Source organism: Lathamus discolor, chromosome 4 (genome assembly GCF_037157495.1).
Source record: "Lathamus discolor isolate bLatDis1 chromosome 4, bLatDis1.hap1, whole genome shotgun sequence".
NCBI classification, from domain to species: domain Eukaryota; kingdom Metazoa; phylum Chordata; class Aves; order Psittaciformes; family Psittacidae; genus Lathamus; species Lathamus discolor.
The window spans coordinates 65,178,715-65,206,393 of record NC_088887.1 but is presented as its reverse complement, the minus strand read 5'-3'; the positions used below and the strand labels follow the sequence as shown (position 1 = coordinate 65,206,393).

General features: G+C 42.6%; 1 protein-coding gene across 1 annotated transcript in view; it reads right to left on the bottom strand.

The window, feature by feature from the left end:
- Positions 1–23,638, bottom strand: part of GAS6 (growth arrest specific 6) — a 38,960-nt gene extending 15,322 nt beyond the window's left edge. The window contains exons 1-8 of the mRNA XM_065677864.1: positions 23,485–23,638; positions 22,890–23,056; positions 10,174–10,198; positions 9,302–9,364; positions 5,347–5,469; positions 3,725–3,844; positions 1,511–1,636; positions 230–351 (exon numbers count right to left, since the gene is read on the bottom strand). Of these exons, the coding sequence (XP_065533936.1) occupies positions 230–351; positions 1,511–1,636; positions 3,725–3,844; positions 5,347–5,469; positions 9,302–9,364; positions 10,174–10,198; positions 22,890–23,056; positions 23,485–23,554 (816 nt within the window). The 5' untranslated portion in view covers positions 23,555–23,638. The remainder of the gene's footprint in view (positions 1–229; positions 352–1,510; positions 1,637–3,724; positions 3,845–5,346; positions 5,470–9,301; positions 9,365–10,173; positions 10,199–22,889; positions 23,057–23,484) is intronic.
- Between the last annotated feature and the right edge of the window lie 4,041 nt (positions 23,639–27,679).

Here is a 27,679-nt window from a genome sequence, read left to right as displayed (position 1 = left end):
CATGTTCTTTCTGGAATGGGGACAGGAGGAGCCTGAGAAGAGAGACTTTCAGAAGGAAATTTCTTTTCAGGAGAACTACTGTCACCAGTTCACATGACTTTGCCAATATGATACTCTCCTGCTGGTCACTCAGCTTAGATGGTTTTGGTCCAGAGCTCCATCAGTTACTCTTAACTGCAATGTAAAATAAAGGGCTGTTCTGCAGTTACAGCAATGAAGACCAACATACCTCACAGGTATTCATGTCCCGAGAAAGTTTTACTCCCCCTCTGCCATCGCAATGACAGGTATAACTCCCTGGCAAGTTGACACAGGTCTGTTCACAGAGCTTCTCTTCACATTCATTTATATCTGCACAAAACAAGCAAGTAAGAGAGGAGAAAACACCAAGTTTGTTTAAACATGAATCATCTGAGTGAAAAAAAAACACTATCAGTGCTGTTTTGTAGCACCTGTCATTTGAGCATGGCCAAGTGCTCTGTAGCCAGTACTTACCCTATGCTCTATCTTTATAGGAAGGAAGGGTTAGAATTCGCATCCGCACAAATTTGTTTTCACAGACAGATTCCAGCTGCCCAAATATACACAGCAAGTCAGTGGGAAGGCTGGAAACAGAGCTCAGCTCCTTGGCTACTGGTGCAGAGACCTGGCCTCTGACTTCTAGACAAGACCTCCTCCCTTCATGCCCTTCATGCCCCTTCTGAATGCCTGTGCTGAATGGTTCCTCCTCCTTCAACTCAGGTTCAACTCAAGGACTGCTTGCTTCATTGCTACTCAGCTGCTGGATCCTCAACAAAGTAAAAGCTGAATTTCTCATTCATTATTTTCTCTCTTTTTTCTTTTCTTTTTTTTTTTTTTTTTTTTTTGTGTTTGGCTTGTTTTTATCCTCTCACAAGCAAATGCAGGAAAACAAATCATGATGGCCCACAGGGATCTCTTCAGGCAGGGATAAACACTTACAGCCCGGCAAGGCTGGGTGGCTTGAGATTCAAGTCATTATATTAACTTAGACAAAAGGCAGGGAACAATGCTAGTTTTGGAACGCTTTCAAAACTTACTCTGTTGAGAAAGCTTGCAGGCAGTGTAGCCAGCAGAACTGCATGGTTCCAATGCGTATTAAAGTCCTAGTTCAGTGTAATATCACAAGGCAGGTTTTGAAAGAACAACAGCTACTGCTCTCTAACTTTTCTTGTCCTACAAAGAGAGACAGCAACATGCACAGATGCTTCTGAGCTTCTACCAGATCTTGTACTTGTCATAAATTCAAGAAACCTCAGTACTCTGGCTCATACAGCTTGATTCAAGTCATCAAAGATGACTGTAAACTCAATGAACTCAAGGATGACTGCAAACTGCAAACTCACAGCTACAGAAAGGGAACAGAAGACCAGGGTGTAAGCAAGATTTTTTTAATGAAAAGCTTTTACTGAAGTCTGAAATTAAATTTCTGGGGTCTTACAGATTTGAATCATGCAATAAATGCTAACATGGTGTTATTTCATGACCTTACCTTGACAAGTCTTTTTCACATCATCGTACTTGTAGCCTTCATCACACAGACATTCGTATGAACTTATTAAATTATTACAGTGAGCTTCTCCACAGATGTCTGCTGATGCTGCGCATTCATCTATGTCTGCAAAACAAGCAATTAAATAACATGACTTCAAGAGTGTAATCACTTTGTGTTCACACACTGGAGTGGGCTCAGGGTCAAGAGAGCCCTTTGTTATTTTGGTAACTAAAACAGTATCTTTAAGACTCTATCTTTAGGGTTAGCTAGCTATACGAAGTGACTTCAGGCTTTCAAAACTAGTTGATCTTTCTTTCTTTAAGCCGTTAACCACTACTTGAAAAATCAATGCAAAGCAAGCCAGGAGAAAAGTTGTGAAACAGAACAACTCCCAGAAAAACGAAAAGCCCCCCTCCATTCAGGGGGCAGAAAATAGAGATTGAAAAAGCAGCAAACAGAAAAAAAGCAGGAACTGAAGAACAGTGAATATGCATTTTACCTAAACACAGAAGGAACATGCAGCCTGTGGAGCATCACAGATTTTTCTTCTCCTTCCTCAGACAGGCAAACAGTAATTTTTCATGTATTCACAAAACTAAGGTCTAAATCTTCTGATCTGTAGTGGCAAAGGGGAATTGAAGCAGCCCAATTTGTCAGAGAGAACAAGTCATGATCCTGAGGTCCTTTCCAACCCTAACTGTTCTATGATTCTATGTCTGAGAGATGTTGTGGGCTTTCACCATGAAGGCAGGCAGTTGGCTGGAACTGGAGGACCATAAAAACAAATAAGTGTTTTTCTAACATTTTAACTAATACCCAGCAAAATCCTGGTGTTGACAAAACATTTGCAGTGTACTGAGAGTTTAATATTTACTTTTGCTTTCTAGGACATATTAAAACTACAATTACATGTTCCATGCGTGAGTGAACTGGCCGATGGTAGTCTATTCAGTACGCTATGTAACGTAGTCTAAAAATCAACAGACAAAACCTAACTTTTTGGTATGTGCACATAACGACAGGAATAAATCTGAAAGAAAACTGAAATGCAATGATAAATCTCAGCTAGCAATAACCACAGCTGACAGAAACTTCATAAACAAAGGGTCACATGTTGAAGCTGCAGAATGCTTATACACTGTGTTCACAGTGCTCTAGTAGACTGTACTAGGGTATTATACAAATATATATACATATAAAACGAAATGTAATTGTGAGCCCACTCTCAGTCCACCTGTCTATGCCAACTGGCACCAGAGGACAATTCAAAAGTGAGGCTGGCTCTTCTAAGTGGTTGCTGCCATTAGAAAGGAATACCATGTAATCTACAGAGTTGTCACTTTTCACAGTGGAAGTGACAGAAATAAATAAAATTTATTTATGTAAAGTGACAGAAATAAAATCCTGATCTGTGTGTTTTTGCTGGTAGCATTAATGATGTTGTTCAGATCAGGTATGCAAACTGTTTACAAATGTGTCATCACATCCATCTATAGAAGGTACATACACAGACTTGCCTGTTTCTTCGTGAGATACACCTACCTTTAACAGCCACCTGTGATCACTAACAAGTCTGCCTCAGCATGCAGTTTCTTAACACTTAAAATCTCAGTTGCTCAAGTTTTGGTTATGTAAATTCATTCTGCAGTTTCAATCAAATACTTCAGATCCTCACTTTCTGTTCTCAGCTGCTATGTAAAATAGCTGCCAACCTTCACTAGGGCCTTTCTACAGCTATTAATATTCAGTTGCAGTAATTTATCCATCTGCACTATCTGAATTCATTAGCTGCTGCATATATCCAAATTTAGAAAGTAAAATAAGAAACATACAAAAGAAAAACAAATGGCTCGTATACTACAACAGCATGAGACTGGAAAGAATCATAACAACGCATTTGGCCGGCCCTTCCCTCTCCCAATGTCAGGATGAGTACCGATCGGCAAAGCCAATTTAGCACAATCCAAGCCACAAATCCTCTGTGAATCACGCCTGTGTTATGATATTGGCAAGTAGCATGGTGTGACTGCTGACAAGCCCAGGCATGTAGCATTGGCTGGAGCACCCAGCTAAGAGGAGCTACCAGCAAGTCTCTGGTAGTTGGGCTAGGGAGTAGAAGAGGGCTGCCCAGTGCTACCCAGCTCTCAGAAATGAGAGTCACAAGTCACTAAGCATCCACTGAAGCAAACTGGGAGGCCCATCAAAGCTTACCTTCACAGGTTTTGCTGTCTTTAAGAGTGTAACCACTGAGGCATGAACAACGGTAGCTGCCAAGCTTGTTGAGGCAGAGTTGGTTACAGCCACCATTCTGTGTTCTGCATTCATCAATATCTACATCAAAAAAAAGTGTCACAGTCAGCTTTTCAGCTATGTAAGTCATCTGCAGGGTGAGAATGGGATAAGCCTTGGGGAAGAGAAAGACTAAACAAGAAACACTGTTACAGCTGCAACATGATGGTTACAAAAAGCACAGAGATTTCATTCAAACACTTCAAGAAAGTTATCTTCAAGTTCATTTAACACAAAAAAAAAGACAGAAGGAACTGTAACTGAGTATCTCCGTCACAGCTCTAAGAATGCAGAAGAGTATCTTCAGTCACTGTTTAGAAAAGCAAACTAATTATAACTAATGTATTTTATATCATAACTAACTCTTAAAATTATACTCTGACCAATAAGCTCAGGATGAAAGCTTTAAATAAAACAAGAACACTAAATCCTTACTACTACGGAACTCATGAGAAGACAAAAATCTTCAAGTTCACAGCTATTGAGCACTGTGACCTAAACCAGAAGAGCACAGATTACACCACTGATCTGCCTTACGTGCTCATTATATCCTGCTTGTATATGGGACTCAGGAGACAGCTGATGGGTAGGACAACACATTTCATGGCATTTTATAAGAAAAAAAGGGGATATGCTTCAGACTAATCAGCTGCTGAGCTCTCAAAGCTGACTGTACACTGATCAGCCAACTGTCTCAAATGCTTAAATACACTGCTTGTGAGGGATCCTGTAATTTCCCCGCAATATTTACATCAGAAGGAAAGGCTTTGGCTCTCATGCTGTTTTGGTTGCCACAATTCTTGACCGGCTGAATGTGATTTCTGGCAATAACTTCATATCGGAAGGCAGAAAAACAGTGGCCCTAACAGGAAAACCTGCAGGCAGAGAATTAAAAAGGAACCAGAAAACAAAGTGAAGGAAGATAACTTCAGTATTTCATAAGAGAATAGAGAAAATCCCTCTGGGGGCCTGGAACTTCTTGCACAAATAGTTTCTGCCCGAACATTCTCTTGGAGGTGATCCAAATACACACTGGAATTAAGCGGATGAGGAATAAGGTCCTAGTATCAAGGAGGTTTTAGCAGATTAATTTCACTGGTTTGTGTATCATCAGACTCAGACCCCAACTTGACTGCTGAAAGTCACCATTCCCGTTGCAGGCATGCTAGAAAGGAAGGTGGGCCAGCTTCTCTGTCTCTGCAGTCTGTGATCTGTTACATCAGGGTTCACAGCAGCAGCTGTTGCAGTTTTGCTTGAAAAGCCACTACAACTCTACTTCTGCTGCCTCTTTCAGAGAGGTGACACAGAAAATCGGAGCATAACTTCTTAGAGTATCTTGCTGAGACCAGGCTGAGATCTATTAATGTCTAAAAATGTTGATGTGAAAGAGTTACCTGATTCACAGACGATAAAAACATGAGCAGCATGCAACCCAGGTTCAATTCTGTGACTTTCAAATTGCGCAGTATCAGAGACTATTTGAGAATATCACAAAACCCAAGACATGTTTGTTACAAGTATAAAAGATAATGAAACCCAATTACCTTTTTCACATGTTTTTCCCTGCCAGCCATGCTTGCATTCACAATAGAAGTCCCCCTTGAGATCTTCACATTTGACAGTCCCCTCTTTGTGACAAGGATCAGGAGAACACTGGTTTGGCAAATCTGATTTATATAAGGAATAAAAACCACAAATAAACAAAATGAGAACAATAGATTGAAGTAACTAACAACTAGGTGTTTCATTCTCATTAAAAGTCAGGAAGCTTAAACAGTAATGGGGAATAACTACCAGAAATACTCACACCTGACAAAACTAGAAGCTAATTCTTAGTGCTCACATGCTGAACAAGCTGTGCCAGGAATTTTGTAGAGCACATGCAGTGGAATTCATTTCATTGCAAAAGGGAATGAGCTACCACCCTGTATCTGAAGGGCACACCCTGAAAGAAGCAACTCAAAATAGCTTATTTTTAAGAAAGTTAATTTCACACTCCCTACTTTGGAGAAAATACAAAGCAGGTAGCAACTAAAGTAATAAGTACTCAAGGAAGGATGAGTTTGCTTTTAAATTACTCCAGTAGTTCAACTGAGGATCTTACCAGGGCTGATAGATTTGTAGCTAGCAAAAATTTATACCTGAAGTTTTTGTCAGAGCTGTCCAATTTAGGCATTTTTATTGCATAGAATGAGAATAAAAAAAGAAAGACCAATGCGTTAACAGCATAAGAATGGCAAACCACTAATCCAGTTTACAGACAGCACGCTGGATTTTCTCCATAGAAAAGCAGCAAGAGGATAGTCACCATACTTTGGGGAGGACTGGAGGAACGAATATCAAGTTATCAAGTAACTGTTTAACAAATGGATGTCACCTGTCCAAATTTACCTACCCACCTATCTGCAAAACACCCAGGCACAGTGCTTGGCAGAGATAGCTAAAGGAAGGATAAGGGAATACCCTTGTCCCAACAAAAAAGAGGCCAGGCCACACAAAAGAAAACACAGCTACAGAGGCTGTCTGAACATACACCTGCCAGAATACCTCCTGATAAATCACTGCCGAGATAACACACCACTGGAGGTGGAGAAGTCAGGGAAGGAGAGGGCAGGTTAAGGCAGAGTAAGCTCTATCAGCATCTTTCTTTTCCTAGACAGACCAAAATTTGTGTACCGTAAACAGAATGGTTTAGGTATAAAGTAAGCCAAGTCTGGAAGCAGCACAATCTAAGCCTCCCAGACATGGCAGTGTTTTCAAAGTCACTTGATAAGCAAAACAAGTCAATAGGGTTATGCATGACTTATCTGGTATATCCTCAAGCTTCTGATTCTTTCTCTCAAACTGGATTCTGATGCGTCTTGCAGAGCCAGATGGAAGTAATGCTGCCCAGCTGAATACCACTCTATCACAACCCATGGTGAATGGCAGGAACAACCTCAGACACTTCTATCACAACAACACTGTGCCAGTACTTTGCTCCTCTTATCATGAGAGCTTCAGAACACGAGGCACAGGCTTATACTCTCCTGGTGGCTTCATAGCTGTCTAATTCTGCCATCTTCACAGAAGGTGCTCCTGATTTAAATCATCACAAGAGAAAATGGAGCTTTTGTTTCCATTCATTTACGTGACAGATTTTAGAAGCAATGAAGAGCATGACCTTTTAATATTTCTCATCGCACATAGATAGGTCATAAGTGCAGGCAGAGAATAGAACTACCAGTTCCATTTTTGAAGTCTATGGAAACAAGGCTTTACCTAAGTACACAGCTTGCTGCTTCCAGTTCGTTACTCTGTGCTGCCAATTTACTTTTTGATATTCACAAAATAGTGCAAATTAAAACTTCATCAGGAAAATGATAGGTTGTGAAGATTATGGCACTCACTATTAAAAAGCAGTCATGGGTGTAACATGTACATGTACATGTAACATGGGTGTAACAAAAACCCCATTGAGCTTTTTAAGGTCACATGCAGCTTCATTTTAAAAAATTCATGTGGAATTTTCCAGACAAGTCCTTAATTCTTGGCTGACATCCTTGCAGATCTGCAGATGAAAGTACAGGCACCTGTGTGTAAGGTAAGCATCTATCTGCAAAGCAGTTGTTGTAAGTTCTCATTGCACTAAGTAGAGATCTAGTCAGTACAACAAAGTCCATAGAATGATTCAGCTCTTCCCAGAGCAGACACAGTTCAGTCAATGGAATCCCTCTAGATTAACTCTCCACTGATTGTGATGGGAATACTGCTCATGTAGGCACCCATGCTGGAAACACCCGCATCTACCTCTCTGAATCCAGAGCTGAATCCTACCTGTAACCCCGATCTAAAGATCTTATGAAACTGAGAATCCTCAAATACTCTGCTAAGCTACCTAATTACTGCCACAGTTAAAATTTCTACCCTATTTCTAGTATAAACTAGTCTAGTTGATCACCCTCCAGCCTTTAGATTGTGCAATGTCATTGCAATGCCAGATTAAAAGAGCCTTCCACGACCCTATTTTGAGAGGAGAAAGGCTGTTAAGAGACAAAATTTAAATGTGTCTTGTGGGCACAGCCTCACAGAGCTACAGACCCTTTTGGCAGCATCTGTGAAGAATTAAGAGGCACATTGGAACCAGCCAAGCACAAAGCCTGTCATTCTTCCAAGTGTGTCTCAGTCTCCTTCTCCATTACTTCTCCCATGAATTGACAATGGCTAGCCAAAACTCAGCCATTTTAATACTTTAATGAGAGAAAATATTATCATTTTATTTCCAGACTACTGCATCTGCAAAGGCCAAAAATCCCCAAAAGCAATTATTTAGTTTTTATTTTTTCATCACTATCATTTAGACTTACATTTCTAAAACACTGATTAGCTGTTTAGAACAAGTGTTCCCAGCTGATAACGTCATTTTCAGCAGAAACTCCTGCCTCTTCACTGTGCCACACACATGAACAAAAGGAAGCATTCAGCCTTACGTCCCACTTTGAACTACCTGGCATACCGCAGCTGACATGACTACCATAGATCTTAAGAATTCTCAGTTAGAAGGACTCGAACATCTGTAAGTGGTACGACTGCATTATATGAGGGCAAGTCTTCACATACCACTTACAAACCTTGGAATTCACTCTTCAGAAACAGCTGTAATGAAGTTTATAAACATGAGAGGTTGACTAAATCCTGATGCTCCTTTGGCAGCACTGGTACAAAGACATGACTAATCAAGCCTGTTCACAATAAAAACTGACCCACAGGGGTAAAAATGAAAATAAATGAACACACATGTGATTTCCTCCCCATGTGAACCGATCTGCTCCCAGAACATTTTTAGAACATTTATGCAGCTTTATACCTTTAGCACTGCTAAGCTTCAAGAGGGAACTGGGAAAGTATTAGAAGTGTTCATTGCATTCTGATCTCTAGTGTTAACGGTGAGCAAATATACCCCTTTCCCCTCTACGAAGATAAGTTTGACATCCAAATTGATTTGAACTTGTAAAGGTTGCAGTATTTAAAGCACAGTCACGTGATGCCTGAAACCAGTATCCTTGTAAAGAAGCCTGACACAAGCCTGTGTTTGATTTAAAGATTTTTTTAAGGTTCCTTAACAGGGGTAAGCTATTAAGGTTCCTATAACAGGGGTACTATTTAAGAGGAAAGGCAATGAAAAGCCAAGCATAGTGTATAACGTTATGGTAAATCCTATTTTTCATCCCTCTTGCTTCTCAGTTTATTCAGACCTTGGGAAATTGGTGGGAAAGAAATGTTGTGCATCATAAAATACCAAAGCACCGAAATACAGCAGTGAGGTGGTGACAGGTTATAAAAAGGAAAAGATCTTTTTTTTGCTGTTCAAATAGGAAAAGTGATATGGAGGCTCATGCGTACAGAATAGGAAGATCACTACTAAAATACTATCAAAAATGGAGATGGCTGAGCTGGTCCCACTCCTTCAGGTAGAATGAAAGAATATTTAACTACAATATACAAAACAAAAGTGCTTACTATGAACGCATGTAAGGAAATCAGGACTCCTTGTATATGGCGACCCATATTTCTGAATACAAGCTGCAGAACAGAAAACGAAATTATTATTATTATTATGATGATGATGATGATGATGACATGGCAGCTGTTCAAAGTGTGTCAAATGATACCTGACCTGCTGATTCATTGAGCAAGGATTTGGAGGATGGAGGCAAAATCGATGCAATTTTATTATCTCCCAGATGTCTTAAAATTCTCAAGTCCACTAAAATATCTTAGCTTGAGTGTACAGTAGAGTTATAAGCCATCTGAAAAGGATGATCACTTAACCAGATGCTACTATGATTCTAAAAGCATGTTAGTAGCTCATCAAATTTGACCAACTAAATCTCTTAAAACATCTAAAAAGCACATGGAGTTCTCTCAAACTGTCAGCATTTGTGATCTTAAGTACTACATATTAAATGCAAATAAAAACCAGTATGGTGCCATGACTATGATACAGTCAATAGAGTAAGCCAATGGTTTAATAAGTAAAGGCATGTTTTTATTTTTAAGATAAGGAGAATAGTTAATAGCTGAGTTAAAAAGGGAAGATAGAAGAGCTAAAATTATTTACTGATGATGCAAGCTACAGATATAAAGGCAACATCAACATTTTAACATGCAGAAAACATATAAGGATCTCTGTATGCAAATCTATACATAAGTAAAACACACCTCAAAATCACATAAGGAGCTTACAATCTATCTTAAAAGTTATCAAAGCGTGTTTATTGCAATCAGATTTCCATCACTTTCCTTAGCAGAGACTTCAGCTGTGACAAGCTCCAGTGTTAGGCACCAGATACCAACACTGCTACAAAGTGCAAGTGAAAGCTCCAACTCACCCAAGTACTTCGGGTAAAAATATTCCTGTAGGAGGAAAAACAAAACAAAAATAAAGATTTGTTTAATAATATTTGCTTTTATCATCATACTTATTTAAGAGCTGCCGTTCGTTTGGTGGTCTTCGCGTGGCAGTCGTTTAACAAGGTCCAGACATCAACAATTCCTTTTTATTCAGAGCCAGAAGTAGCACAGTATCACACATGCATTTCGTCTTTTGAAAAGAAAGAAACACTAGCCCCAGTCTCCAAGTATTTTTTTGACGACGGCTGACCTGGTAAGTGGCAGAGCATGAAGCCACTTGCCCACTATCCAAGAGGTAACAATGCTGATGATGGCATAAGGTAGGGGAAGGAAGAGGAATCTAGAGATAAAACCACAGAGGGAAAGTACGTTTAGTCACTCAGTGCCTCCTCGGAGGTCCTCTGCCGATGCAGAATGCAGGCAGCATGCTGACACCACAACCACTAAAATAAATGGTACTATTTGCTCTTACAACAAACATCCTACAACTCTAGAAGCACCCATTGCCGTACTGCCCACTCCATCACATCGTGGAGACAGATGGTCTGCTCACATCAGGGAGTAACGGAAATTTGCAAGTGAAGGGAGACGACATTCATTAATCTCAAACTAGACTGAAAAAGGCGTTCCCACTCCTCTCATGGTACATGGCCTCGGGTTGCTCTTCCTTACCTTGTGCCAACAAAGCATAGCTGTACAAGGAGAGCAACAGTTTGCTCCTGTGATGTGGATTTAACTTTGCATGCTAGAAGAATATTCAGCTTGGTGAGGCATCACCAGTGGCACAATTGCTTGCACCAGCACACAACAGCAGGAAACCGCAGCCGTGCTGTATGGAAGGGTGGGAGACTGGCCTGAGCTGATCATCAAACCGCATTCTTAAAAAAAATACAAAACTTCATGGCCAGGAAACAGCATTTCTTTCCAACTTCACTTCATACCAGATCTTGTAATGCATAAATACGAGTTCAAGTGCTGTTAGAATTGTCATTGGGGCATGCAGTGAGGGAAAACTTATGGATTCTATGAGTGTTTATGCCCTTTTTTCTTAAAATGAACCAATTCTCAGCTAATTGTGAAAGCATAATTCTCTTTCCTACAACATGAGGAAATTTCATATACCACTATCTGCAGTGAGACTGGGACAGTAAATACCCTGTATTCTACAAAATTAATTTGGTCTATACCATGTGCAAGATAAGAAACTATTTTATCTTCTCCTCTTATTACAGATGTTTGGATAAGCTCATGCATATATACAGGCATGTACACACAACAGAGACAGGCACACACCATGATTCAATTTGACCCAGATTGCCTAATGCAATCAATTGCATTGCTGCCATTCACCAGAAAAAACAATTGCTTCCGGCAAATACGCTCCACTTACTGAAATGCACCATGTAAATATTCAGCCTAAATCATGAAAGCATCAAGAAAGAAGTAGTTTACACTTATTCTGATTTTCAGTTCTGACATGAGGGTAACAGGCTTGGCAACTTCTGGGGTTAAGCTCTGTCGTATCTCTTTGGGTTAACAAACTGAGTGAGGAGCTCAGATCTCATTATGAGCCCCTCTCCCTCTTTTATTTTTAAGGTTTAGTTTCGGAAAAGACAAGTAAAAAAAAAAAATACAGTCAAAATAAATGTGAATCTAAGCAGTCCAAGTACTCAGATGAGTGAGTGCCCAGCTGTGCTACAGCCACAAACTGAACTTCAGCCAGTACTCAGGGAGAAAAAGACAGCAGCATGTGATGAAATATTCCGAACATGTTTTGTACTATTTCCTCTTTATTCAGTATACAAAACAAAAATGCGCAGATGTGTTTAACCACCAACAGGATAATCCAGACACTGGCAAGAACAACTTTTTCTGCACTGACAAGAAATAGGAGGTTTCATATTCATGGCCACCAGCCTAATTGTTTCAAGTAAGTGATGGCAAAGGCATAAAACTTCATTTTTCACTTGACCTCTGATAAATGAGTTGAGTGCTAGAAAAGTTGCAGAGTTTACTTTTGAATGAAATATTATGGTAACTAGTTATTTTCATTGCACAAATAATCTTCCAAATGCAAACTGACTGTATATTGATTCAAAGACAGTTGAACAGCAGAAAAGTGAAATTCCAAAACACTGTACCACCACAAGCTTCATTTCACAAGATACATAACAGAGGCAAGTGATTTAAACAGGAGGCTATTAATAGAAATTTAACCCAAATCTACTTGCTGATCAGAAGCACTTCTCCAGGTCTACAGTTTATGCTGATAATACCATTCTAAAATAACGTAACATCATTGCAGGTTCTAACATCACTCATTCTTGCTTGATTAACTTTTCAGTTTTCTCCATAATTAGTTTTCCTTACAAAAGGCGTCTACAAATACAATGACAATGTATTTCCATTTAGGCAAAAGATGAAGCAAAAAAATCACCACAGAATTATACTAAGTGTTAAATTTTCAGCTTGCACTCTAGTAAAAAAGTCAACATTTAAATGTTGTCAGCCCTTCCTCTTTGGATTTGCTTTCCTAATTAGTGCTTCAAATAAAAGCAGAAGCAATAGGCTTTTTAAATAAAAAACTATAAACAAATACATGTTGGACATAAACATCCTCTGTATAAGCTGCTGTACAGACACTGACCTCACCAAGCTTTCTATTCAATCTGTCCAGTAGCAATGTCGCAGTGCATGCAAGAAGACGATACCTTGCACTTCAGTGAAGTGGAAAGAACGGCACAAGGCCAGTCGCCCCAGCCAGATGATGACTTGCTTATTTCAGATCACTTCAAGGACCCTTCCCTTGATGTCCAGGTGACAGAGCTGTGCTTTATCAGGAAAGATTTAAGCCCTGCTGCCTGTGTCCCTTTCACACGAACGCATCTACATGCTAGAAGCAAGGCTTTCAATGTATTAAACACAATTAGTGGTTTCCACAACTGTAGTGCAAAACCTAAGAGCCCATGCTTTTATTCCAGGGTAGAGCGACACCAAACACTTCTTCATGGGGTTAAGAAGTTCCTCTCCCACCTACATCCAGAATTTGTTCCTACCTTTATAACAGTCATGCAACACTTAGTATGAATGTCTAAAATGAAAAGAGAGCAGAAATTTAAAAATATCCTCCAAAAAAACCCAACCCAAACACCAGGATGTTCATTTTTATATTTGTTTTTTCTTCCAAATATTAATGGTTGCAGTGAAATAGTGAAGAACAGTTTGTGTGGAGCTACCCTCACAATACCCTGCACTGAAACAGCTGAGGAGAGCAACAACATGAAGGTAACAATTCCTAGGAGAGCTGTGAAGTTGAAGGGACAGAAGTATCTACATCAGTTTCCCTGCCAAAGGAAACCTACAAAGTGACAGGGGTAACCATCTGTTTTCAACTCCATTGCCAAATTCTCTCTTAAAGGTAAAATCCAGAAGTTTGTGAAATTATACTGAATATGCATTAGTCCTGCTTCATTTTTAAAGAAGGTGGAAGAACAACAAATCAGAACAGGCGTTAACATGACTCACTGTACAAAAATAGCCCTTCTGAAAACATAACAATGACCCTGTCTACACCAGGAAAATGTACTCACTGTGACTTAAAGTAATTGACAACATTGGAAAACTCAGCCAAAAGGGCCTGCCAACTGCTTCTGTCTGTTTTGCCTGAGGACTAGGTCAGGTAAGCCTGATCAGCACTGAATCTAATCAAGATCATGTTTGAGCTGCAGTGGCAGCGCATAAAAGACATAGTTTACAGAAGGACAGTTCATGTTCCTTGGCAATGGGCTCTTGGTGGCCCTGCTTGAGAAGGGGTCTTGAACCAGATGGCCTCCAGAGGTGCCTGCCAGCCTCGGCCACCCTGTGATTCTGTGACTGCAGCACTGCTAACACTGGAGGATCTCCCAGACTTGTGTTAGCACTGGTAATTTTAAAAAGCACTTTCTTAGTTACCTAGTTACCTCTTAGAGAGCAGCAACAACTCCCACATCATGCCCTTTTCTTATTTCCACATAATGACTCTCCCTTTTCCTCTTTCCTTCAGGACTGAATGTTTGTCTTGGGCATGGCCAGACCTCCTTGTTTATAAATGTACTTCATGTATCCACACTGCAGTCCTGCGCTGTCCTTGCAAAGAAACAGCCGCTACCAACCATAATTTGCTATAACACAGTGTTTGACAGCTGTTTAACTGTTATAACCTGAGAATGCAAATCTCAGTAATGCTCAAGAGCTCTCTGCATTTTTTGAAACTCAGCCCTAGGCTTTTGATGCATGGGAAACCTGATGCTGACTGACAAGGCCTTCCTCCCATACAATGTAACTAAGCAGTCCTGCAATTCAGATCATATGTAAGTAGAACCTATAGTTCTAGAAGTTATGCTCAAATCAATGCCATGTTGCTAGAACATGCTTTCCTTCTCATTGTGAGGATACCTACACTCAGCCAGGTTAGATTGCTTCCTGTTTTGCTTTGGCCCTATCTGCCCTTTCCATGCAAGGTTCTCAGCCAGGTTAGACTGCTTCCTTTTTTGCTTTGGCCCCATCCACCCTCTACATGCAAGGCGCTGAGAGAACTTCTCTCCACAATTTGGCAAGTGAGGCTTTAAAGAAGCAAGCAGGTCATGGTACACTACAAAAGCACCCTCAAAGTCTCATCTCTTACTACCAAAGTTACAGCTGCTTAGGGTAGCTTTTAGATTTTGTGTCCGTTTGCAAAGTATCCACACTGTCCAGCTATTCTGGTGCACAAAGACTGTGACTGCCCCTTCCACCATCTTTCCAAACAAGAAGCATTCAAGACCACCCTCTCCAGCATCGCCCATTTCATAGAGAGCAGGCATCCCTGCAGAATCCTGAAAGCTCGATCAAAAAGCATCTATTGTCACAGCTTCCCTTGTCCTGTTCTGAGGGGTAGGAATATATCCCACCAGCTTACTGAGGTGCCACTTCAGCAGATGTTGCTCTGCAATAACAAAAAAACCCACCAATGATTAGAATGCACAATTACAGGGGGAAAAAAAAAAGTAATAAAAGGAAAACATAAAAAAAACCAGTTCCTGCATGTCCCAGCCGACAAAACCACAGATACTTTACATTTGTAAAGATGTAGGAGGGGCAGAGAGATGATTTCTATATGTGGCCTGAGATTTGATTGCACAGTAATGATGTGAAATGGATGTAACTGGTTCCAAGGTCCAACTGGTTCCAAATATTCCAACAAAAATAATTTAGAGTCATTCCACTGATTTGGTTGTATATGCTTTTAAGTTATCCTTCATGCAATCCAACCCCAAATGTCTTGAGGTTTCCTCCTCTGCTTCAGAATCATAGAATAGTGAGGCTTGGAAAGGCTACTTTCCCTCCAGCTCTATTAATGTGCAATTTGAAAAGAAGATCTCAGTTTAGTAACAGATCTTCACACAGCGCTGCTTGTTTGAATCCTTATTTGTAGCAATAGTTACAATATTTTTGTGTGGTTAAACTAAGACTCACTTAGAAACTTCAGACAAATTAAGCAAAACAGCATAAGTAAAAGGCTGTCACCCTCCAACATCCTATATGGTGTCATTACTCTGCACTTATTTAAGCCATATTTAAAACAGAATAGATTATATATCCTATCCAACATGATTTAAATGTTCGTGATCTCTCTTATAGATTCTGTAACATTTTATCCAGGGAAGTGAAGAAATACTGCATTTTTCCCCTTTTGGCAACCTAATTTTATTTTCTTAAATGTTTCTTAAGATTTGGTTAGCTGCAGAGGTTGCAGCTCACACTAACAGCCCTTGTCCACTCTAAGGAATTGCTGGATTTGGCCTCAGAGGGGACAGGCAAGCAAGGTATAGGGAAGTGACACCTGAGACAATACTAGACCCTTGTGACAGAATCTGATCTCATACTTCCCTATTCATTATTTTAATAACTAAGTAACTTTTGCTCATCTGTTCCTGTCCTAAATGTCTTCTGGAAGTGAATCAGGACTCCCTGTTCCAGGAATCAGCCAAAAGTGGTAGCTCTCCAGATGCGCAAGATTTTGTACAGTGCAAGCATGACCCATTCTCCTTTTACCTCTTCACTTATGCACCCTTTTGTCCTGGCAGGTGTGCACGGTGAAGACAACACCAGCACTTGTCCCCCTCCCTGAGTAACCTCCTTACTTTCCAACTTTGTTTTTCTTCTAGGTGTCACTCAAAAGAACAGGAAGAAAACCCAAAACAATAAATAAGGAAACTTCCCCACAGTCATGTGCACATGTGCAAAGCCTCTAGGACAGCAGGTTGTAACAAAACAGTGATGAAGATAGAGATACAGAAGGGAGACTTGATGAAAAACTTCAATCAGATTCTCCAAGGCTTGGTTGTTCATTGGCTTGAGAATTTTTCTCTCCAGACTACTCTTCTGCAGATCGGTTACTCACAGCGGCCCATGCAGTTGCACAAATTGCTGTGCAGTAAGGATGAACAGAATAGGCAAGGGAGTTGCTTACTCCAACTACATCAGCTGAGCTCCCAGTCATGAAATCAAAGCCTGAAAAGTAATGTGAGGGGACTAGAAGTAAACCCTCTCCTCAGCCTCTTACCTGATTCTTAGGCAGCTGCATTCCTCAAAAAAAACTGCCTTACCTTAACTTTACCTGGTTTTCCATTATCATTTCTTGACCCAAAGCTGTATAATCCCACCGCTTCAATTTACCGTTCTTTGCATCTTTTTCTGTTCTATCTTAAACAGCTCCTCAATATAATATTAGCCACTTTTGTCTTCTCTTGTTCCTTCTGTCCTGATGCGCAAGGGGGTTAGCACATAGCACTTTCATGATGTGGTGTCTCAGTATTTCCAGGTCTATTCTGAACTTCAGGGGTTAACCCACGAGTGGAAACAGTTGAAGATCAAGTAGGCGTGAGTCTAGCAAAGCTAATGGAGCTGTGTCTGCTTCTAAAAATAGCAAGCTTTGTTCACCGTTCTCAGTAGCTTTTGATAAAGCAGCATTTAGCTAAAAAATGCTTTCTAAAGCAGGCAGGAATATGTTTGTCACCCTCCTGCTACTGAACTCCATCGCCACAAATGCTGTGTCTGTACTGCCAAATAGATACATGCATTCTGCTCCACAGTCCCAACCTGTTTGCCTTCCAGAACAGTTAAACCCACTGGATTTTGGTACAATGCTCTCCCGTCCTATGTTTCCTTTATAAGAAACTACAGGGAGAAGAAAGAAAGGGAATGGAGAACATCTGGTCAACATGCAGATTTCTTCACAAGGAGATCCTCCTTCTCTCCTGCAATACATTCCTGGGCAAAAGTCTAATCTCCCTGTATTTTCTTTTTCAAAATCTATTAAGTAGGTACCACTGTGCCTGGGAATCCATTCTTCCATATACTGAATCCAAGCAGGCTAAAGCACCAGCACAGAGTTTTCCAGTAACTTCTTCCCTCTCTCAGATGAATTCTGCACCGACAAGAAAAGATAGATCAATTTATACCAGCTATAAATCTAGTCCTTCTTCCACACTTCCAAAATGCCATAACAAGTCAGCATATTGAGAAGAATTTTCACAACAGATAAAACTAGATTTTTGCCTGGTTCTAGTGAGGAATATTCTATAGAGGGATGATGACATCTGTCTTTAAAGATGGCATCAGTATGTTTCATGTCTAGACTACACAACATTCACTGAATTACTCCCAAGAAATATTACACTGCTTAACATTCCCAGTAACTCCTCTTCTCCCCCTACATGACTTCATACTTTTCCCATTAGTATTTACAAGTGTGTATTTACCTTGCTATTCTTAGAAATAAGACCTAAATATTGTCTGCCAAGCACTCCTCCTAAAAGATCAAAGTTTGGATGACCCTAGTCTATGCATGCAGCTCATCTGTGTTATCATGACCCTGTCCACATAGTGGAACAAATAAAGAAATAAAACCAATGAACCACTAACATTATGAAAACCAACCAAACTGGCCATTATCACACCCTGTACATTGTTTCATCTGCATTTCGGCTTGTCCCTAACCCAGCCTAGCAGAAAGAATGCTGACATTGCTGGATGCCTTGTTAGGATCAGTAATTTTCAAGACATGACTGCAAAAAGCCCTGAAAAGCCTTGTCTGGTCTCATTGCCGCTCTTGCCATTAAGTGGGAAACTGGACTAGATGGGTGGACTACAGACCTCTTTAGTCCCCTTAAAGTTACTCTGTGATTCTCTGCCCGTATTTTATGTGTAGCCATAGATTTTAACAGCAGTTTGGATGCAAGCCCCTCAAGAAGTATGAGAGCTTTTCATGTCCCTGCCTGTCAATCAGATGTTCATTCTGCACACATATGAAAACCAGCTAGCTTTCCAAGGTACTCTATTGAGGGACAAATCCATAAACAGTAAACACAGGCAGCCAGGCTGACCTATGTCAGATTTTTCTGGTGGGCCTAACACCTTTCGAAGCATTCAGCATGGCAAATCTAATGGTGACCTGCAGGAAGACCAGTAATTCTTCAACAATAACAACAGCAAGCAAGATGCGCAATGGCAAATGCTGTACTGATAATACTGTGATACCAAATTGCAAGAACGCATTTGAATGCCTTCCCTATGCTGAGCCTTTCAAAACAGAGAAACTGCTTGCACATTTTGCTGTGTTTACTCTTCAGCGAAATCAGCATTTCCAAGAACACCATTAACTATGCTCCCTTCTGCCCCTTGGATGACCACATTCTTAGAACAGGTCAGTGAAATTCCAGGGCAGTTTATCAGTCAGTTAATAAGCTGTAATACCTTGACTGCATACCAAGGTTAAATATTTCTGCAGTACTGCTTTTTATAAGGCCCCATCAACATTTCAAGTAAGATAACATTCTTATCTCTATCGCAAAGATATTTTGCAACTTCATCTCATCTATCACACCTAGCATATCTTTGTAATAGATCACAGTCAGAAACAGTCCTCATACCTCCCATGAACATGTTTTCCGTCCTTATTTTTTCACAAGGTATTATTTTTTCATGTTTCTGTTTGGTACCTCAATCTAGCAAAACAGGAACCATCCCAGAATTCTGCTGTAATATCTAAGGATGTTATAATCAACATCATGAAAAAGATAGATAGGCTGCAGGACTCATTAACCCAGCTCACACTTGTTTTTACCATGTATAGTCATAGAAATGGCACAGACTGAGTTTTGTTCTGCCCCCTAAAAAAAAAGGAAACAATCTAAAAATGTTTCAATTGATCTTCCTTCCTCCAGTCTGGGTGAGCTGATATTTATATTTTCCGTAACATAAAAGACAAAAGCTGCACTGGCCTGCGAATGAATGACTATTTAGCCCTGCCTAATACACTATTCTTAGCAGTTGATGTAAGTAATCACACATGTGGCAACACCCGCATTCAGGTTTCAGAGAATGTGTATCTCCTGCTGACTGCCTGCAGATGTTGCTCTGGAAAGCTGATCACTGAAACAGTGGAAGGCATGCAAAAAGGGTATTATGAGATATATATAATATATGTATGTGTGTATATATATATATATGCATCACAAGCTACACTACAGCCTTTCTTCATCTGTCTGATTGAATCAGTAAATGCACTTTCCTATCACATCTTCAAGTCACAGGTCTTGAAATAAGGCCTGCAAATTCTCTTCACACGACCCTAGGAGACTTAAGAATGGCAAGGTTTTTAAGGAAGACTCATACGTTTCCTTTACATTAGATCACCTAATGGAGGGACAGGGAAGAGAATACTTGTGCTCATATGGCAAGCCTTTCTTCAGGCCAGAGAAACAACAAGCTATTAATGAATCTCAAATTAACCTTCAGTTGTCAAGGCTGCAAGACCATTGCCTCCATGTGACAGAAAACAGCCAAATGCCTACATTCACACTCACTTTATGCTTTAAAGCATAAAAGCTGGGAGATACAGCAGCACAGATGAGCAGTGCACTGATGTGTTCCTCATAGCTTGCCTACTACACGGTTATCCCCAGGGCTCAGTGCAGTCCAAAAAGTAGGTGTAGCTGTTTCTGCTATGACCTAAGTAGTTACTCCATGTGACCAGGTTCAGCAGGCAGAAACAAGTTTCAGCCTCCCTAAACTGCACGGAATCACTCCTGGTCAATAAAAACTCCTCTCTTTACCAGCATGGACCAGCTGCAGCCTGACAACACGCTGAAGCGTGACTGCAGTAATTCCTCAAACTGCAAGGCTTTGTTTATCAACAGTTTTCATCTTTCCTGAGTCAAGTCTGTCTCAGCTAGATTCCTTCTTCTGTCAGTCACCAGGATACAACATCCTGGTTGTATCCTATACAGCATCAGTGAAATGACATATCTTCCTAGCATTTAAGAAACACTTCCATTACCTCAGGCACACATTAATACTCAAATCCACAGATACTGCCAGAGGAGCAGTCACCTAAGCCTTACAAAGCACTGGAGGCTTCCAGTGTGTAGAGTGATAACAGCCTACACACATGAACTCTGCCACTGTGCATTAGAAAACTGCTACTGAACAGCAGCTGCTGCCTTCATGCCGCATACTGATTGCAGAATGGATAGGAAAGGTCGTAAAACCCCCTGACAGGGAGCACACTTGCTTCCCAGTCAAATTGAAGCAAAGTAACAGCAAGCAGTAGGTCATACTGCATGTAACAAGCATGTTCACAGCTCTTGGGAGGTTTGTGTCTCAGAAAAGGTAGGCTCTTATGTCACTGCAGACCTAAAGGCATTACAAAATACAGCACTTTGGTGCAGAAGCACATGTAAAATAAGCAAGGGGCACAGACACTAGAAGCTCATCTAGCCTTAGTGATATTTCTTCGGAGGTCTTCAGAACTAGAGAGAGACCTAGCAGTAGTAACAAAACAAATGCACCCCAAAAATCAAAATCATTTGCAATGACAGAAAATTTGCATTGTCCTGCCAAGCACACTTAAAAGCATGACTGCATCTCCTTAGACAATTTATATTGCACGTAAAAAAAATGTAAACCAAAGTGATTTCACTGCTTTCATTACAGTAGCAGAGCTATGTATTTTTTCCAATATACAAAATAAGTACTTATATTGCTAAAGACTCCTGACACATTTACAGAGTCTACCACCCTCTAAACTGATCTATCCATGCATTGCCTTCGGCTGCTTTCGTGGCCAGAAGCCTGTTAGCAAAACCAGTGACCTCAGATCACCTTTTATCCAGACTGACACAAAATCATACTTGGGGTATTTTTTCCTGCATTCACTACTATACTGTGAATATTTATACTGAGCTTAAAGTTATGTTATTGAACATGAATATGGAAATTGCTGTGCCAGCTAGTCTCGCCACATTACAGTTATCCATACTCTGTATTAGCTCAGTTTTAGAGGACAAAAGCAAACACTGCTGCATGCAGATGCACACGTCCACATAAGAGGTGTACCATTAAACACTGCCTGGGCAAGTGCTCTGTATTAAGCTCTAAATTAAAGATTGTCAAAAACAAAAGCCAGCATCACAATGTTTTTACTGTACTTACTACTGCCTTGTGACAGCAAGCTACTGCTCTGTATATCCAGCACTGAGCCTGCTAATGAAGCACACATGTCAAGACTTGTCTGACTGAAGCATTAAACAGCTCCTCAGTCCCTCCCTTGCCTGTGGTGTGTCTCTGTGTACACACGCACTCACAAACTCTGTCCTATCTTCTCCCTAGAGCATCATACTGTTAATAGGAACATGCTGTGCAATACCAAGCTTCAATCTGAACACCAAGAAAATCCACTTCCCACTGCTAAATCAATGCCAGATAATCTCTGCAACGAAAACAGCCTATCCAAAACAGCATAGAAAGGAGGTGTAAAATAATTGGAAGAGTAAGCCAAGCTTAATTAAGCAACACAAATGCAACTGGATGCTGCCCGAAGTGAAAAGAAGACTGAAGTGAAAGTCAGCCTGGAGAAGGCTGGAAAAAGTCAGTTCTGTGTCCAGTGTGCATGCTGTAAATGTGAATTCACACTTAGTGTTAGATGTGCAGCAACACCATGTTCTTGTACATGTGCTCTCCTTCTGTTGCAGTGGTATGTCATGAACCTACTGATTCCAAAATGCTGACCAAGCTGAATATGGTCCAAAAGGATTACAGTGTGTTTATGACATACTTCTTCTGAGAAACCCCTAATCTGACATATGCCACAACATTAAGGGGATTTTAAATACAGCTGAGATTGGAGGCTTAAGGAAAGCGGGATGGTAAGGTGTCCAGGCAGAGAAGCCACGGCATCATGTTGCACTGGTCTTGCTGTGTGGATTCACACCATGGGTGAACAGGGACCTTCCACTCTCTGGAGAGAGCAGTCATACAGCAGGTGCCAGCCTGCGCTGCTCACCCAGGCCATCCTCATGGAAGCATTTTTAACCCTAACCAGACAGAACTTACACAGCCCTTGCACAGGCTGGGTGCTAGTTATGCTGGGTGACTTCCAGTCATTCACCTAATGGTCCCAGTACCTCCTTCTCCTCCTTTTCCTCCTCCTCCTCCTCCTCCCAGTGGCTTCACCAGCTGTGCAGGCAGCTGGCACCCACCCATAGATGGATGGAGGGATGGAGTGATGGAGTGATGGAGGGATAGAAGGATCGAGGGATGGAAGGATCGACAGTGAGAGGGAGGGCAGAGCGGACAACCCACTCCCATCTTCGCGGCGGCTCTGCGTCCTTACCGTCTCGGGGTCGTTCTCAAACACCTCCCGGGCCTCCTCCTTGCTGCAGTGCTCCTCCACGCACTCCCTCTCCAGGTGCCCTTGCTTGGTCTCCTCGAAGATCTGGTAGGCTCGCCGCTGCCTCTGCCTCAGGAACTGGGCAGCCTCCGGGGCTCGCAGCAGCACGGCTGGGCCGCCGGTCGCCGGGGGTGTGCGGAGGACGAGGAGGACGAAGAGGAGGAGAGGAGCAGGAGGAAGGAGAGGCAGCGGTGAACAGCTGAGCCTGCCCGGCCGCCTTGGTACCCCCGTCCGCGCGCACCACACCGCTTCGCCGGGGGCAGCGAGCACACCCCCCTCCCGCCCGGGGGTCGCTGCGGTGTCGCTCAGGGCCCTCACCCTGGCGGCCCCGCCGCGGCACCGGCATTCCCTGCTGCTACCGCCGCCGCCTTCCCGTCCGCCGCGACCGTGAAGCTGTTCATCCACACCCCCCCAACACACACACCGCAGCCCAGCACCTCCCCGGCCCGCTCTCACACACACGCACACGGCGGTGGGGGATGCTCGGGATGCGGCGTGTGCCGCAGAGACGGCTCCCACCCCCTGCCGCGGTACTCACTCTGCGAGGAGTCCGCCGCCAGCAGGACGAGCAGCAGGGCGGCCCCGAGGGGCGCCGAGGGATGCGGCATGGTGCGGCGGCGGCTGGGGCCGGGCCGGGCCGAGCCGAGCCGGGCTGGGCCGGGCTGGGCCGGGCGCTGGAGGAGCGGAGCCGAGCGGAGCCGAGCGGGGCGGGCGGGCGGCGGCGCGGCTGGGGAGCGCGCTGCTACTGCGGGAGCGCGGCGCCGGGGAGCCCAGCAGGGGAGCCGGGGAGCCGCTCGCCCGTCCTACCCAATCGCTCGCCAAGTCACCGCCACCCAGGGACACACCTCGCGGCGGGGAAGCGCGGCCCCGCGTACCTGCCCGGCCCCCGCGAAAGGCCGTGCTGAGCCGCGGGGCGGAACGCGAGCAGCGGGGCTGATGGGCGGGCAGCCAGCCCCGGGGAGCTGGCGGGAAGGCGGCTGGCTCCCGTACTGCCGGCTCCTCGCTGCACAGGGAGAAGCTGGCACGAAACCCAACCCAGTGCTGCCTTACGGGAGAAGCTTGGGTCCGGCTGAGAGAGTTGGGGTTGTTCATCCTGGGGACGAGAAGGCTCCGGGGAGACCTTAGCGCAGCCTTCCGGTGCCTAAAGGGGACCTACAAGAAATATGGAGAGGGACTTCTTGCGAGGGCATGTAGTGACAGCACAAGGAGGAATGGCTTTAAACTGACAGAGGGGAGACTTAGATTAGACATTAGGAAGACAATCTTTGCTATGAGAGTGGTGAGACACCGGCACAGGTTGCCCAGAGAAGCTGTGGCTGCCCCATCCCTGGAAAGCCCCCCAGTATGGGGCTTTGAGCAACCTGGTCTAGCGGAAGGTGTCTCTCCTTGTGGCAGGGGGGTGGAACTAGGTGATCTTTAAGGTGCCTTCCAGCCCAAACCATTCAGTGATTCTCCCCACACCCCAGTACATACATTTTTCGCAACTAAATTTTCAGTTTATTCCAGTATTTTAGGGTAAAATCTTCTGGAAAGTTATGGATGTAGTTTACACTAATATGTTGCAAGCCATCCTTTACCATCCCTTGTCCATGTGTACATGCCAGGACACGTCCAGTGTGGAAACCCTGTTAGCTGTTACCCAGCCCTGTATGGTCAAGGCTGCATGTAGACTGCCCATCGCTACCCCTGTTATCTGTACTGCCCTGTGGTGGGTATGACCGGTAACTCCAGTAACACCAAATCTATATATTTGTCAAGAAAGCTTTAATGGCATAAGAAAGTTGATGTGACTTCTCATCAAGTCAATTTAGCTCACTAAGGCAACAGAAAAGGATTTATTTTTCCTAAAAGTCTTCTGAAATGCTCAATGGCCAGTTTGGGATTTGGCTGTTCATACAGATTTTGTGTTATCTGCCAACTGTCCTCATGGTACTCAGCTTCTCCTTAAAATTTCTGAAGATGTTGAACAGCAGAAATTTTTGTGGGTTCTGGGAACAGCTATATTGTGTGATCTAGTGATGAGTTTCCTTTCGTTTAAACATTGTTTTATCCTTTTCCTTTCATTCCCCATGAATACACTTCGAGAGCCTATGGTGAAAGACCAGGTCAGAAGCTTTCTGAAACCCAGGTATGTCATATTATCAGAGCCATCTTATCTATATTAAAAAAAAAAAAAAACCCAACAAAAAATATTACTTCTTGAAACTCTAACGGGCTTGCAAAACATGGCATCCTACTTGATACGTAACGCTGATTCTTCTCCAATATGTATTCAGTTCACTAATTCTCTTCTTTATTATAGTTTCCAGTAAGTTGCCTGGCACAGACATCAAACGCTGATTTGGGTGAGCCCAGAAATCCTTTTAACAGTCACATTTTCCACCTTCCCTTCTTCTGGCACTGCATGTAGCATTTAAGGCAGATTTAAGTGAAGAGTTGCATAAAGCAAGTTTCATTTTCTTCAGAATTCATGGCTTTATACCATCTGATCTTAGCTATCACAGTGAGGTCTTACAGAACATAACAAAAAAAAAAAAAAAAGACAGGAAAAATCATAGAATCATAGAATCATAGAATAGTTAGGGCTAGAAAGGACCTCAAGATCATCTAGTTCCAACCCCCCCCCCCCCCCTCCCATGGGCAGGGACACCTCCCACTAAACCATGTCACCCAAGGCTTCATCCAATCTGGCCTTAAACACTGCCAGGGATGGAGCACTCACAACCTCCCTGGGCAACCCATTCCAGTGCCTCACCACCCTCACAGGAAAGAATTTCCTCCTTATATCCAATCTAAACTTCCCCTGTGCAAGTTTTAACCCGTTACCCCTTGTCCTGTCACTACAGTCCCTGATGAAGAGTCCCTCCCCAGCATCCCTATAGGCCCCCTTCAGGTACTGGAAGGCTGCTATGAGGTCTCCACGCAGCCTTCTCTTCTCCGGGCTGAACAGCCCCAACTTCCTCAGCCTGTCTTCAAACGGGAGGTGCTCCAGTCCCCTGATCATCCTCGTGGCCCTCCTCTGGACTTGTTCCAGCAGTTCCATGTCCTTTTTATGTTGAGGACACCAGAACTGCACACAATACTCCAGGTGAGGTCTCACAAGAGCAGAGTAGAGAGGCAGGATCACCTCCTTCGACCTGCTGGTCACGCTCCTTTTGATGCAGCCCAGGATACAGTTGGCTTTCTGGGCTGCGAGCGCACACTGAAGATGGCTCATGTTCATTTTCTCATCATAATTCAGGAAACATTAAAACAACGTTATATGAACTACTTGTACTCTCAGCATGTCCCACTCTAGGCTCCCTTTTGACTTTAAAATAATCTAGGTACAGAGATTTCCAGATGTAAATCTGAAGCTGTAGGATTAGATCCCATTGGTTTATAGTCACTAATCAGAAACACACACCAAATTTAGCAAATTTTGAAGGAAGTGATCAAAATTACCAAAGGTAGCAATTGCTTTTCAGTGTAAACCAGTGCTTAGTATGTAGCTGAGCTGCACAAGTGTAGTGGAAGAAGATGTAACTGAGCAAAGTTCTTTTAGGTCCCTGCAACTAATTACATTTGTAGGTACAAAACTGTAGAATGAAATTAAAATGTACTAAAAAGAGATAATAGGCCTCACAACTTCATAGTTGAAGGTACTGAGTTATGGAGAAGAGGAAGGGATTCCAAATTGTGCCTTTCCTTCCTTCCAACCACCATTCCTTCAGCAAGGGGCAGTACTGGGGGGTCGTTCTTGCTAACTTTTGAAGGACCAGCTTTTCCATGTATTTGTAACGTACTTGTTTGACATCAAGGAAAAACTGATTAGACTTATGTCCTACAGTTTGTCCCACAGTGCCAAAAGTATCTCAGATTTTAGGGACAAGTGGCTGTTTCACATACTCATTCCATGTTCATCTGTTGTCATTTTTCCTTCAAAAGCACTTCAAAGACTACTTTTTTTCTTTTATTTACAAGGAGGGAGGAGTAAAAGGATGTGAGATTGCGTCAGGATATTTAAAATATTAAATGACTGTGGATGCCAGCATGCTTAACCAGCAAATCCCAGTGAGAGTAAGCAAGCTGATTCCATGATCCTTGACCTGAATGCACTACAGGCTGGGCACATGCCAAATATGTGCAGCACATTAAGATCTGGAACTTGCTGCTTAGTTGTGTGAAGTACAATTCACAGCCTGATGCCAGAAAATAAACTGAAGGCTTCAAGGACAGGAAGCTGTGAACAGTTATAGTCCCCTCTGTGCCTGTCTTGGTTCCAGGTCAATGAGATTTCCTTTCATTAAGCATCAAGATGGTGCTGAAAATGGCTTTACACACCAGCAAAACCAAATTGTTCAATCTGAGCAGTGGCACTCCCTCTGCAGCAAGTGAGACGAGGTACAAACTCCTGGGCAAAACACGCCGATGTCCTGCATGTCTCTCAGACACTCCACTAAATGGCACTGAGCAAAGCACCAGAACTCCTGCCCCAGCCTACAGTACATCTTGGCTCCCTGTTCGTTAAATACCACTGCAGGTCACAAAAGGGATGAGGTGGGGATGAGGGACCAGAAGGTCTGTTTTCTGTGCAATCTGAGTCACCATGATGCAGTTAGCACTGAGGACCTGGGAGTCAGGAAGCCCAACAGGGCTGTTGCCTTTGTCATTACAAGAAGAGGTTGCAGAGAGGAAAGAGAAACTGGAAGAGGTCTTTATGTATCTGACTCTGCTTTCTACTTTTTATTCCC